The 12,616-nt window shown below is 39.6% G+C and overlaps 1 protein-coding gene across 1 annotated transcript in view; it reads left to right on the top strand.

The window, feature by feature from the left end:
• LAMA4 (laminin subunit alpha 4) overlaps positions 1-12,616 on the top strand; it is a 149,449-nt gene that overhangs the window by 71,558 nt on the left and 65,275 nt on the right. The window contains exons 9-11 of the mRNA XM_032157109.2: positions 110-220; positions 7,288-7,399; positions 10,080-10,247. Of these exons, the coding sequence (XP_032013000.1) occupies positions 110-220; positions 7,288-7,399; positions 10,080-10,247 (391 nt within the window). The remainder of the gene's footprint in view (positions 1-109; positions 221-7,287; positions 7,400-10,079; positions 10,248-12,616) is intronic.

Here is a 12,616-nt window from a genome sequence, read left to right as displayed (position 1 = left end):
AGCCTCACATTCTATTCTGAGTCCTCTTACACTGAAAGAGTTTTACTTACATTTTTTAAAACCTGGTGTGCACATTGACTAATTATTTTCAAAACACATTTTTCTGCAGACAAAATTGTCAGAAAGAGAAAACCAATACACCCTAAGAAAGATACAAATCAATAATGCTGAGAACACGATGAAAAGTCTTCTGTCCGACATAGAGGAATTAGTTGAAAAGGTACGTATGTATGTATTCAGTTTCTGGGACAGCCTTCAAAGAAAGGATTTAGCTGATGTGAAGCTGGCTGGTCACGAACGACTGAGGCTTAACACAGCCCAGAAAAAATGCAGTGACCCATGTGCCTTAAAATAAATCAAGACCAGACCTGTGGAGAAAGTTAAATACTCAGTCTCTACCATCTCTTCCCATTTTGATTGGTTTTCTTGAAAATCTGTGTTTGTGGAGAATTTTCTATGTATTTGCGGCAGGCTGATACGGTTGATTTGTTTAATTAGGATGGTCATTCAGCTGTTTGCCAAGGCATCTTATGACTAAGAGCTACAGAGCATCCAGAATTAAGATTTATTATATAGAATATAAAATTTAAATATTGGTTAAAGTATACATTAAATGGTAAATAGAAAGAAAGGGAATTGTCCTGAGAAAGCAATTTCGCTCCTCGGCAGGAAAAAACCACTTTCAACCATCACTTTACACCACAGACTAAAATAAATTAGCCTGTTTAAAGAGTTGAGTATAAATCTCAAATCCACAAGAAAATAGAGCAAACTACTTATTAAATCTTCAAAGGGAATAACCGAACACTTAAATACGATATAAAGAATTTCAATAAAAAGATACAGATTTGACAAGATAAAATTTCAAATATCCAATAAAACAACTAAATAAACAAAAAAGACAACTAGACAGAGAAAAATATTGAGAAAAATACAACTTGTAAAAGCTGTCAGGAATTAACAGGAAAAACATTAAAACACAGGCAGAGTCAATGTGAAAGGCTATTCAATGCACTCCGTAACAGCCTAATGGAAAAACATACATCCATGTGCTATACTAATTTTACAAACTAAGTCACGAGGCAGCATATTTAGCATATTAGAATGTTTAACACAGTTTTGTTTTGTTTTTTTCTAATGATATTCCACCAGTCCTGGCCAGAGTACTTCAGAATTGCTGCTTTCAGAAACTGGTACTTGACATTATAAACAATTCTCATGTTCAACAAAAACTTTAAAAAAATAAAATAACAATAGTATTCTCTTTTGACCTTGTACCCCAAACCCTTTAAGAGATTATGCTTTTAAAAATGTAAATTACTCTAATTGTACCCTTGGAAGATTTATCTACTTTGAAATGCACATGAAAATTGTGTCCCTAGTTCACTGGCAATGGCACATATTAATCCAATCACTAGTGCTTGAAGAACAGTGAAATCTCTTAAACAGTAAAGGAAATACTAAGAAATAAATCTTTGTGGAAACTCATCGTTACTTCATGTTGGTATCAGATATGGTGGAAACTTGCTAAAAGTATCTTAATTCTTTTTTCTTCTTCTTCTTCTTATTTTTTTGAGATGGAGCCTCGCTTTGTTGCCCGGGCTAGAGTGCAGTAGCGCGATCTCGGCTCACTGCAGCCTCCGCCTCCTGGGTTCCAGTGATTCTCCTGCCTCAGCCTCCTGGGTAGCTGGGATTACAGGCACACACAACCACACCTGGCTAATTTTTGCATTTTTAGTAAAGACAGGGTTTCACCATGTTAGCCAGGCTGGTCTCAAACTCTTGACCTCAGGTGATCAGCTCACCTCAGCCTCCCAAAGTGCTAGGATTACAGGCGTGAACCACCACGCCCAGCCTTAATTCTTTCTTGAGGAAAGAATTTTCAAGAAAACATCTGAGGAAATGTTTTCACCAAGATTAGCTCCTCCCACAGCCCAGGCAGAGTTCCTGATCCTTTTGTTGTACAATTTCCCCACTTCTAATGTAAGCTAAATGCAGGCTTTCGTGGAGGGGAAATAATGTACGCTCGAAAGTTAACATCACAGTAGAAAAGGCTCCTGGACAAGAAGAACAGACCACCAACACAGGAGGTTGATGATAAAGCTACTAGGAACTTTCACTCGGCTGTTTCCATCAATTTTTATTGAATATAATGTTCTGACCACAGTCCTGATGGTGCAAAAACCTGCTGAAATGTTTCAAAACAAATGCCCAGGGCTGGTCTTAATGACTTTTTAAGCATTCTTCAAGCCCTTGCTCTAGAAAAGTCCATGATTGATTCTTAGATTTAAGGAAAGCTGTGTCTTAGAAAGCCTTATATCAAGAAACTAACTAATATTTGGCTTTAAATCGAGTAAAGGATTTCATTGTGTATACCCACAGTGATAAAAATCAGTAATATTGCCCCTTGAACTTGACAAGTAATACCACTTTTTGCAGATTACCTGCCACACGGATTTCATGTGATCCAAAGCCCACAAGTTACATCCACCTAGCTACGTGTTTTGTCTGAACTTCCATTTCTAAATCCTCCAGCCTTCTACTGGGAAGTCCTACAGCCCTTTCCCACCACTTATGTCTGGGATTCCCCTGAAGGATGCCCATCCATCTGTGTTCGTAAATACCCAGTGCTCAAAAGATGCTCACTTTTGCTGCTGCTGATCTTGTCTGCAATGAAAATTACAAAGATCATGCCAAGATTCTGCTTTTCCATGTTCCCAGAGCCACTGTGCTCAAGGTCAGAGTGTCACTGGGCTACAAGCAAAGGGGAGATGTGGCCCTCTCCCAATCTCAGTGCTGCCCCTCACCATCTGGATCTTGAAGATCCACTGCAGAGACCAGAGTTACAAAGCACAGTCTCCAAGGGCGGCTCAGGAGGTGCTGCACCATCTCCTCCACTTACTCCTTGAACCACAGCAGAAGCTACCTGAATGACAACTCATGCAGAGAGACCCACAGGACTAAAAGGAAAGTAGGCTATCTCCAAGCATCAAAAGCATCTGAACCTCATCTCTGGTCCTTCCAAAAAGGCAGGAGAAAATTAAGTACGGTGCTGGATTCATAGATTCAATCATGGCTCAAAAATATTTGGAAAAATTCCACAAAGGTCCAAAACGCAAAATTTAAATTTACCATATGCTGAGTATTACTTTGAATCCATATGAATGAAGTGATGTATAGGCATTGCATTGAGTATTATAGGTAATTTAGATATAATATATATGGGAGGATGTGCATAGGTTATAGTATTGCAAATACTACACCATTCTATGTAAGAAACTTGAACAACCATGAATTTTGGTATCTGTGGGGGCTGGGTCCTGGAACCAATCTCCCATGGATGCTGAGGGACAACTGTTTACATTTCTATTCCAGAAGCCTTATTGAACATCTGTATATAATAGTTATTTATTTATTTATTTATTTTCAGACACAGTCTCACTCTGTCACCTAGGGTGGAGTGCAGTGGCACAATCTCGGCTCACAGCAACCTCTGCTTCCTGGGTTCAAGCAATTCTCCTGCCTCAGCCTCCTGAGTAGCTGGGATTACAGGCGTGTGCCACCACATCTGGCTACTTTTTATATTTTTAGTACAGACAGGGTTTCACCATGTTGGTCAGGTTGGTCTCAAATTCCTGACCTCGTGATCCACCCGCCTCGGCCTCCCAAAGTGCTGGAATTACAGGCGTGAGCCACCACGCCCAGCCTGTATATAACAGTTATTGTGCTAGGTGCTAGGTATCCTGAAATATAATAAGGCCCTGCTTTCAAGATGCTTCAGTCTAGCAGGGAAACAGATATGTAAAAACATAATTATGATGCAGCATTTAATAACAGAAACATGGTACAGGCTAAAGAGTAACTCTAAGGAAGAAATAGCGAACTATTTTGGCAGGGGTACACTAAGAAGGGCTTCTCAGAGAAGGTGAGTATTGGCCTGTGTATTGAGAATGACTAGGAGTTTATCAAATAGTCCCAAGCAAGGGATAAGTACTATGAGAACAGATAGATGTGAAGCAATGTGCTATGCTCTTGGGACTGGAACTGTGGCCTTGTGGAAGATTTACTGTAAGGCAGAGAGAGCAGGAGATAATGCTGAAGAAGCTGTCAGAGGCCCAAGTGTGAAGAACCTTCCCAAACACGCGCATGAGCATGGGGACTGCAGCCTGCGGACTCTGGAAGTCATTCAGGTATTTACCCAGAACAATGAACTGATCCGATTTGCACTTCAGAAATGTTCCTCTGCAGTGTGGATGATAGACTAGCCAGTGAAGACTGACAACAGGGGCACTGCTTAGGAGACCGTCACAGTGGTCTAGACAAGAGAGCAGTGGGTTGCTGTCTTGCCTTCGTCTGAAAAGAATTTGCAGAGAACAAGGATGAACTGAGACTGTGGTCATGGAAAAGAGGAAGACAGGCCAGAGTGGCAGGTGGAATGAAACAGACTTGGTGACCAACTGGAAGTGAGAAATAGCAAAGAGAGAAGCTCCATCCTGAGACGTGGATGACTAAGACTACGAACACGAATGGATTACTCTGGACATTTTAAAAGTGAAACATCTGTGAAGGCACAGAGGGCAGATAGAGATGTGAATCTGCAACTCAGGGTAATCAGGGCCAGAAAGGAATTTAGAGGTTATTAATGTTCGGGAGGTAGGCAGAAGTAGATATTACTGTACAAATTCTGAAGTAGCACACCAATATTCCTACTATTGGTTTGTCCAGGACTGTTGCTGTTTATGCTTGTGTCCCAGAGTAATCACTAAAAGTTCTCCCTTTCATGTGCAAAATGCCCCAGGTTGAACCATAAAATATATGATCGCCCTAGGTATTGGTTATCATCCTCACGTAATCTACCTTTTATGTACTATATTACCAAGACATCCTTGCCACTTTTATGTCAAATATGTACAAGAAGAATTTTCTGTTGAGATGAGCAAACTACTAATACATTTGTAATATAAACCACCAACTAATTTACAGTTGCAGGTAATTTTTTAATTTCAGCTTTTCTTAAACCGAGGTGCACCGGTTTTCCCATGTGCCTATATCATTATTTTCTTTCCACAGGCAAAGTTACAGAAAAAATAAACATTCAAATAAGCCTCACTATAGGTTCGATTCAGTAATCTTACAATGTAAAGGAATAGATGTTCCTCTTTGCCACTGATCAAGTCATATATACAGTGTATCAACAGCTATATATCTCTATCTACCTGTATCTCAGCGCCCTCTGGCGTTTGTCAAAAAGAAGAGGTTTTCTTATAGGCATGACACTTTTCAGCTGTCTCTCATCACTTCAACTGAAGTTTCCGTATCAAAAAATAGTAAGTTTAATGACACAGTAATAACAAGAGCTTTACTCTGAAGTATCAAGCCAAAGTAAAAACTAGGGGTGTTAGTTTTGCTTTGGAAATATAACTTAAACTGGATCGAAGATCAACTCGTTAAAAATTCTAAAATTTTAAATGTTTGTGCCCATATTTTTTAAAAGCAGAGAGGAGTAATATTAAAATTTATTATAGTTTCTGCATATTTAATTTTAAAATGACCACAAATACTGTTTTTCTGGAAAGCACTGGAACAAGCCAAGGAGAAGACTGGAATTGCAGGAAGGAATATAATGACTTAGAAGACAGTGTCCATTCAGAGAGCCCACAGTTTATGAAGGGACTGATGACCACACTGCTGCTGCACAGTGGGCTCCGTGACTACGGGAGCCTTGCTCTGTAGGGAGGGGATTACCCATCTCCAATAAAAAGCCTCTGGGCATGTGTTTGTTATAATACCATTTCTGCATTCTCTTCCTTGTCCATCTGAGAGGGCCACTTGCTTGGGTTATTCCTGGAGAGTGTAAAAACGTTCCTGGTAAAATCATGGCATAATCCTCTGGGTAGAATACTGGATGAAAGGAGAGAAGTTTAAAACAACCACTTCCCTATCCTCAGGAAACTCTGTATAATGGGTCTACTAGCGCTCTGTGTGGCAGATCACCCCACAGCTCCTTCAGATATTGTAGCAGTTTTTAAAGAGCTGAGCCAAAAAAGCACCAGACAAGGCAAGTGGGCATTTGACCAAATGCCAGACTAAAGAACTCTTCTTCCTCTTAAATATAACCCATAGATCAGTCTTTCAAATCCCAAAAGTAAGTACATGTCGCCCATGCTGTGCATACAGGGTGGTATTCTGGCCTTGAATCATTTCTGTGCTCTTAGATCACATTCTGTCCTTAACCACACACACAAAAACACACACATACACACAGATGCCCACATAAACCCTTTCTAAAGAGGCCACATTTGAGTTGGGCATTATTTTTGACAAATACTGTGTGAGATCTCTGAAACAGAATCTCCCAAGTTGAGAGAATGGAATCAGCTTTTCAGAGAAGAGCTCCATTCACGCTGAGCCAAATCTGCTTGAGCAGTTATTTGTACACAAGTGCCATCAATGTTGATGGGAATTTGGAATGAAGCACTGAAAACAGCATTTTAGCCCAGTGAGAATAATCCTTGAAATCTCTGTGGTAATTCAATTTCGGCAGTGGTTGGACCACCCAGGAGCCACTAGAAGCATGGTGCATTTCAAGGTCTGCCTGTTTTTTCAACAATTTTCTCTTTGAAACTTTAAGCTCTTCAGTCAGCACAATGTCAAAATGATCAGCGGACATGGGCAATTTTCTAGTCCAGCAACTTGAGATACAGTAAAAATTTGAAGAATAAATTACATATGAAAGGCAGTTGGTTGTGATTGAACTGTGACTGATGATATAGGAATAGCACCAGATTTTATAGCATTCTGTCATTCTAAAACTGGCCATCAAGTGAAGTAACTTAGGAATGGAAAGCCAAACATTGTATGTCCTAACTGATATGTGGGAGCTAAGCTATGAGGACGCAGAGGCATAAGAATGATACAATGGACTCTGGGGACTTGGGGGGAAGAGTGGTGTGGGGAGGGATACAAGACTACAAATGTGGTGCAGTGTATACTGCTCGGGTAATGGGTGCACCAAAGTCTCACAAATCACCACTAAAGAACTTACTCATGTAACCAAATACCACCTATACCCCAATAACTTATGGAAAAATTAAAAATTTTTTAAAAAATAAAACTGGCCATCACATTAGCTTTCATGCATTATTTTTGGGATGATTTTATATGTTATAGAACTTTCACATGCCAGGAAGATTTATGTTTATGAAACACATAACCCACCCGTATCTGTGCTTATATAACATTCTTTTTTCATACATTTAATCTAGCTTTTATATGGATTATTTGTAGGAAAATCAAGCCTCCAGAAAAGGGCAACTTGTTCAGAAGGAAAGCATGGTCACCATTAACCACGCAAGTCAGCTGGTAGAGCAAGCCCGTGATATGAGGGATAAAATCCAAGGTAAATATATTCTCTTCTGGTTCAGTTTAATATCAAGGAAACACTCATGTTATTAACATCAGTAGGCATAATGGCTACTGTTAAGTGTCTGCTGTGTGCCAGGAACTTGTTGGTAAAGTATTATAGGTTTAAACTTGTATAAGGTCTTCATTTCAAGTTTGTTTATCTGGAATTTCTGAGCACTCATCCCTACTTACTATCTGTTGATGTTCAAGAATCAATGTATAACATCATTCCCTTTTTAGGCATTTCACAGAATACCCTTCTGACAGAGGAGATTGCATGCTATGGTGTCTCTAAAATGCAAGAGTTGAGTAGGAGTCACAGATTTTTCTCAGTTATTTGCAGAGAAAACATTGCCTTTAGAATGCCGGTAAACCGTCGGTTGACCCAAATCATCACAAGCTGTTTCTATGATGGGCTTTCCCAAAGGCCAATCAGGCAACATGCTTGGGCCTCAACCCAGAAGAAAAGGAAGGAGAGGGGCTGTGAGAGATTTCTTTGTCCTAAAGCATTGTGAATGATGGTACCTTCCCTCCTTGGAGGTTTGCTTAATTTGTGCTCTCACTTCAATAAATGCAGGATAATCTTGAAGACTACTTTAATAGTGCACTAATAGTTGGCCTGCAATTTACCAGCAGAAAACAGCAGATTTCATGTGTTATAGGATAAAGAAGATTTCCTTGGGTGAGAGTTTGCTAAGATCCAGTATCTGGATTTCCATAGTTTTTATTATACTATATATTAAGGGCTGGATGACAACACCAGGGCACAGTGGCGATAAAAGGACCCACAGTGGAAGATTCATGTCTTTTTACTGAGGCATATTGCATGCAAAGGGACATATAAAAGCAAGATTAATCATTTGTCATGTTTCCTTTGATGCCTATAATAAACAATAAAAGCAAATGACATGCAATCCAAACACTCCTCACTCACATCCTCTCTCATGGCTCATATTTTTGCATTTCCTGACAAAATATTCTTTTTCTATAGCATTTTTTTTTTTTTTGAGACGGAGTCTCGCTCTGTTGCCCAGGCTAGATTTGTTCAAAAAGTAAGATTGAAGAAACTTACTAGAAGAAACTTACTAGAAGATAATATGACCTTAGCCAACTAAGAAATAAATGCCTCTTTAGGCAGCAAATGGCAGGACCCTAGTAAGCCATTCACAGAAAATAATTCACCTTTGCTGTTGTTACCCATGTTTTGATTCAAAAGTGTTTCATTTGCAAAGCATCTGAACCCTCTTACTTGATCCTTTAAGAATGGGAAAAGATGAAAAAATACAAAGGAAATGTAAATGGGAAACAATAACTTCTAACAGTTTTTAAATTTTTAAAATAATGTATGAATAGTCTCCAAAGACTAAAGGCAAAAATACTATTGTCTGTATTTCCCTTTCCTGATCTATACTGCAAGTAGCTAAACTAAAACAGGCCAAAATTATAAATATAAGACTTGCATCAAAATGCCAAAGAATTCAGCATCACAAGTGCTAGAGCTGAGGAAAAAATATTTACATTTAGTTTATTTCACAGGTTAATATTTTAGACTTTACTTGAGGAATGGATGTTTAATCCCTTTATATAATTCTGGAATGATATACAACACCAATTATATGTCATTCCTTATTCCCAACCATCTCTAAAATAACCGCTGGTGACCTTCAAGCTATTATCCACATAAAATACAACCCCTTATCCTGGTATGATTTATGTGACACCAATGTTTGTTTACCCGTCTTGTCTGGCCAACCACATAGATCATAGTAAACCACAGACACGCAATTTCATTTATGCCAGCAAGATAAAATGCTTCCTCTTGGAGGTGCAGTAGAACAAGGTGACAATTACATACCTTCCTTCTCATCATATGTAGTAGGAATGAGGGATTCAAAGAAGTATTTCAGTCTGCTAATATTTAGACAGGTCACCTAATCCCTTTGAGCCTCAGTGGTCCCTCCAGTTCTAAAATTCTCCACCTGACTTATGCAAGTGGGGTGAAAATGACCTAGAGTAGTCACACTCTAGAAGGCAAACAGCAACTGCCAAAAAATAACTATTAATGAGCAAAAGCTCACATCATATTATAACAAACCCCCCTTTTATATTTAGCCTGTGAAATAATTTGAAAGACGCATTTGGACAGCTATCAATATGCTCTCATTTTGGCTTAAAGCTTTGATCAAACCTTTGTCGAAAATACAATTAATAACTCCTACACATTAATAATCTCACCCATGACAGGAGTGATCTCTGAGCATTTTCTCCAAGTTAAGTATGTTATATAAAAGGCTGATCAAAGACTGCAGATTTTGATGCCTTGAATATCAAGTTACAATATTTAATGCTAAATATTAGCATTCTCGAATCACTGTGGAAACCAGATGAGGATGACAGCAGAGGAGGCTTTGTATTAGCCAGTTCCCATTCTGAAGACACCGCACAGGAAGCAGAGATTAGTGGTTTCCTCGTGTCTTTCTCCTTCGTGGAATAGGTGATGAGCTCCCATGCTTGCTGGGATTCACAGCATGAACACTAGCATGCTGCCTTTGAATGAGTCTCTCTTTCCATTTCAGGATCAGCCCTGCCCTTTGCCCACAGCCCTCGCTCCCTTGCATTTCTAGTGCCCGGTCATCTCTCCCTGCTGCCTTGTTTCACCATGTTCTTCCTTTCAGAGATCAACAACAAGATGCTCTATTATGGGGAAGAGCATGAACTTAGCCCCAAGGAAATCTCTGAGAAGCTGGTGTTGGCCCAGAAGATGCTTGAGGAGATAAGAAGCCGTCAACCATTTTTCACCCAACGGGAGCTCGTGGATGAGGAGGCAGATGAGGCTTACGAATGTAGGTGTATTCCTCTCATAGCTGACCCAGCACATGTTTGCCCTCTTTGTGGGTCCAACAGCACACATTAAACCTAGGGCAACATATAGTCAAAGCAACCAATTTCCAATGTTCAGAACTATTTAGAATCTACATGTGGCCACAGGGAATCATTCAGGACAACTTGACTTTATAACCAAGATTTTTAGATTCAGGCCCAACTTTGAGCCCCTGAGAAACAGCTGAGATGCCACAAGGAATCTATAGCAGTTGGTGAAAAACATATAAAACAGTAGAACGAAGGCTAAAGGAAACCAATTCCCAGAACTACATTAAAAGAAATTTTATTGAGAAGGCAAGAATGCTACAAGCCCAGAAACATTCATGTTGTGAAGACCATGAATGACTTTAATATCTTCTAGCCTCCAGTGGAAATTTAACATTTCCTTCAGCAATGAGTGTAGGCACCAAACCATAGTAGTATTATTGAATCTATCACTTGATCACTGTATCAGTTATCAATTACTATTATAACAAGGCCCAGGCCAGGCGTGGTGGCTCATGCCTGTAATCCCAGCACTTTGGGAGGCCAAGGTGGGCGGATCACAAGGTCAGGAGTTTGAGACCAGCCTGGCCAGTATGGTGAAACCCCATCTCTACTAAAAATACAAAAAATAGCTGGGCGTGGTGGCATGCGCCTGTAGTCCCAGCTACTAGGGAGGCTGAGGCAGGAGAATCGCTTGAACCCAGGAGGCAGAGGTTGCAGTGAGCCAAGATTGCACCACTGCACTCCAGCCTGGTGACAGAGCAAGACTCCAGCTCCCAAAACAAAACAAAACAAAAACCACCCCAAATGTATTCATTTAAAACAATAACCATTTATTGCTCATGCTTTCATGGGTTGGCAATTCAGGCTGGACTCAACCTGGACAGCTCATCTCTGCTCCATGTGATGTGTATTGGCTGAGCTCACTCAGATGTCTGGGGCTGGCTGGGAAGGCTGGGCCTCTCCCTCCATATGGGGTCTTAACAAGGCTAGTCCAGGTTGTTCACATAACAGCAGCTTTAAGAGGGCAAGAATGAAAAGCACACGGTCTCTTAAGCCTAGGCTTGGAGCTCAGCAGTGCCACATCCATTTTACTGATCAAGACCAGCCCAGACTCAAGGAGTAGAGAGATAGACTCCACTCTTGATTGGAAGAGCTACAAACAATTGGTTTAATCTACACAATCAACGGAAGAAATCACAGATTTGCATATCATATTTTAGCTGCTGCTGCTATCTCATAACACTGTTTAAATTTACCAATAACTCAAAATTATGGTAACTATTAGATCCACCTTTAGATCTTATTAGTTAAGGGATTAGTAAAGAAGCATATACATTATTATATTACGTTTAGTTTTTAAATATATTAGTCTCCTTTTAAGTTCTATATATTTTATTGTATGCATTTTGGAACACACTCTGAGAAGCGGTCTGAAGGCTTCGTTCGATTACAAAGGGACTAATGACACAAAAAGGGTTAAAGGGCAGTAGGTCATTTTCCTACAACTGTCACTATCAACTTCTGCTAACAATTATTGTGGATACTGTAGAAAGACATTATTGACATACAGGTTTATTATGGTGGCAAATATGTAAAGTCTTAGAAACGATAAGAACCAAAGAAGAATCTCAGGCCCCAGTTCTGAGTCAGACTCAGAAAGGCTAGAGCTCTGATGTCAGTCAATGTCAGATGTTTCCAAGCTTGTTGCCCCCTGTGGAATTTAACAAGGCTTCCCGGGAGAAGTGGGACCAATCACATCTCCCACTCGGCCTCCTTCCACCTAGAATGCATTTTCCAACACTTTCTATACTCAGCCAGGAACTTCTGTGTTCTGCTTACAGTGATGGAAGAAAATCTCAACAAGACAAACTAATATTCCCTGAAGAAAACAGAAATTAACATATTCAACATATGTGCCTTTGAGCAGAGAATAAAAGACACATGCAAAGTTTAAGAATATCATGTCATTGCCATTTAATCTTTTTTCCACCAAAATCGTGGTTTGGATTTGACCCAGTAGAGCTAACTAAAAACGGTTGCCTAGAGAAACTACAGAAAATGAGTGGTTATGAACATCATTTTGCCTTATTACTGACAAGATAAGTTTGGTTATTTTTAATAGTAAAAAGCATACTATACCCAAGTCCCCTTTACACAGTAAAATTATTAATAATCTGGATAATAATAAGCATAGTATAATGACATGGTTTTCACAAAAAGCACAACCTCTATGGGAAAACTAATCAAACCTTTCTTTCAACTGACAGTTATCCAGGGACTCCCAAACCCTAAAAACTAGCATTTTTTACGTCACATCTAAAAGGTGGAGCTATTTTTGTGA

The sequence above is a fragment of the Hylobates moloch genome, unplaced genomic scaffold, assembly GCF_009828535.3.
Source record: "Hylobates moloch isolate HMO894 unplaced genomic scaffold, HMol_V3 SCAFFOLD_2, whole genome shotgun sequence".
NCBI classification, from domain to species: domain Eukaryota; kingdom Metazoa; phylum Chordata; class Mammalia; order Primates; family Hylobatidae; genus Hylobates; species Hylobates moloch.
This window is presented reverse-complemented; position numbering and strand designations above follow the sequence as displayed.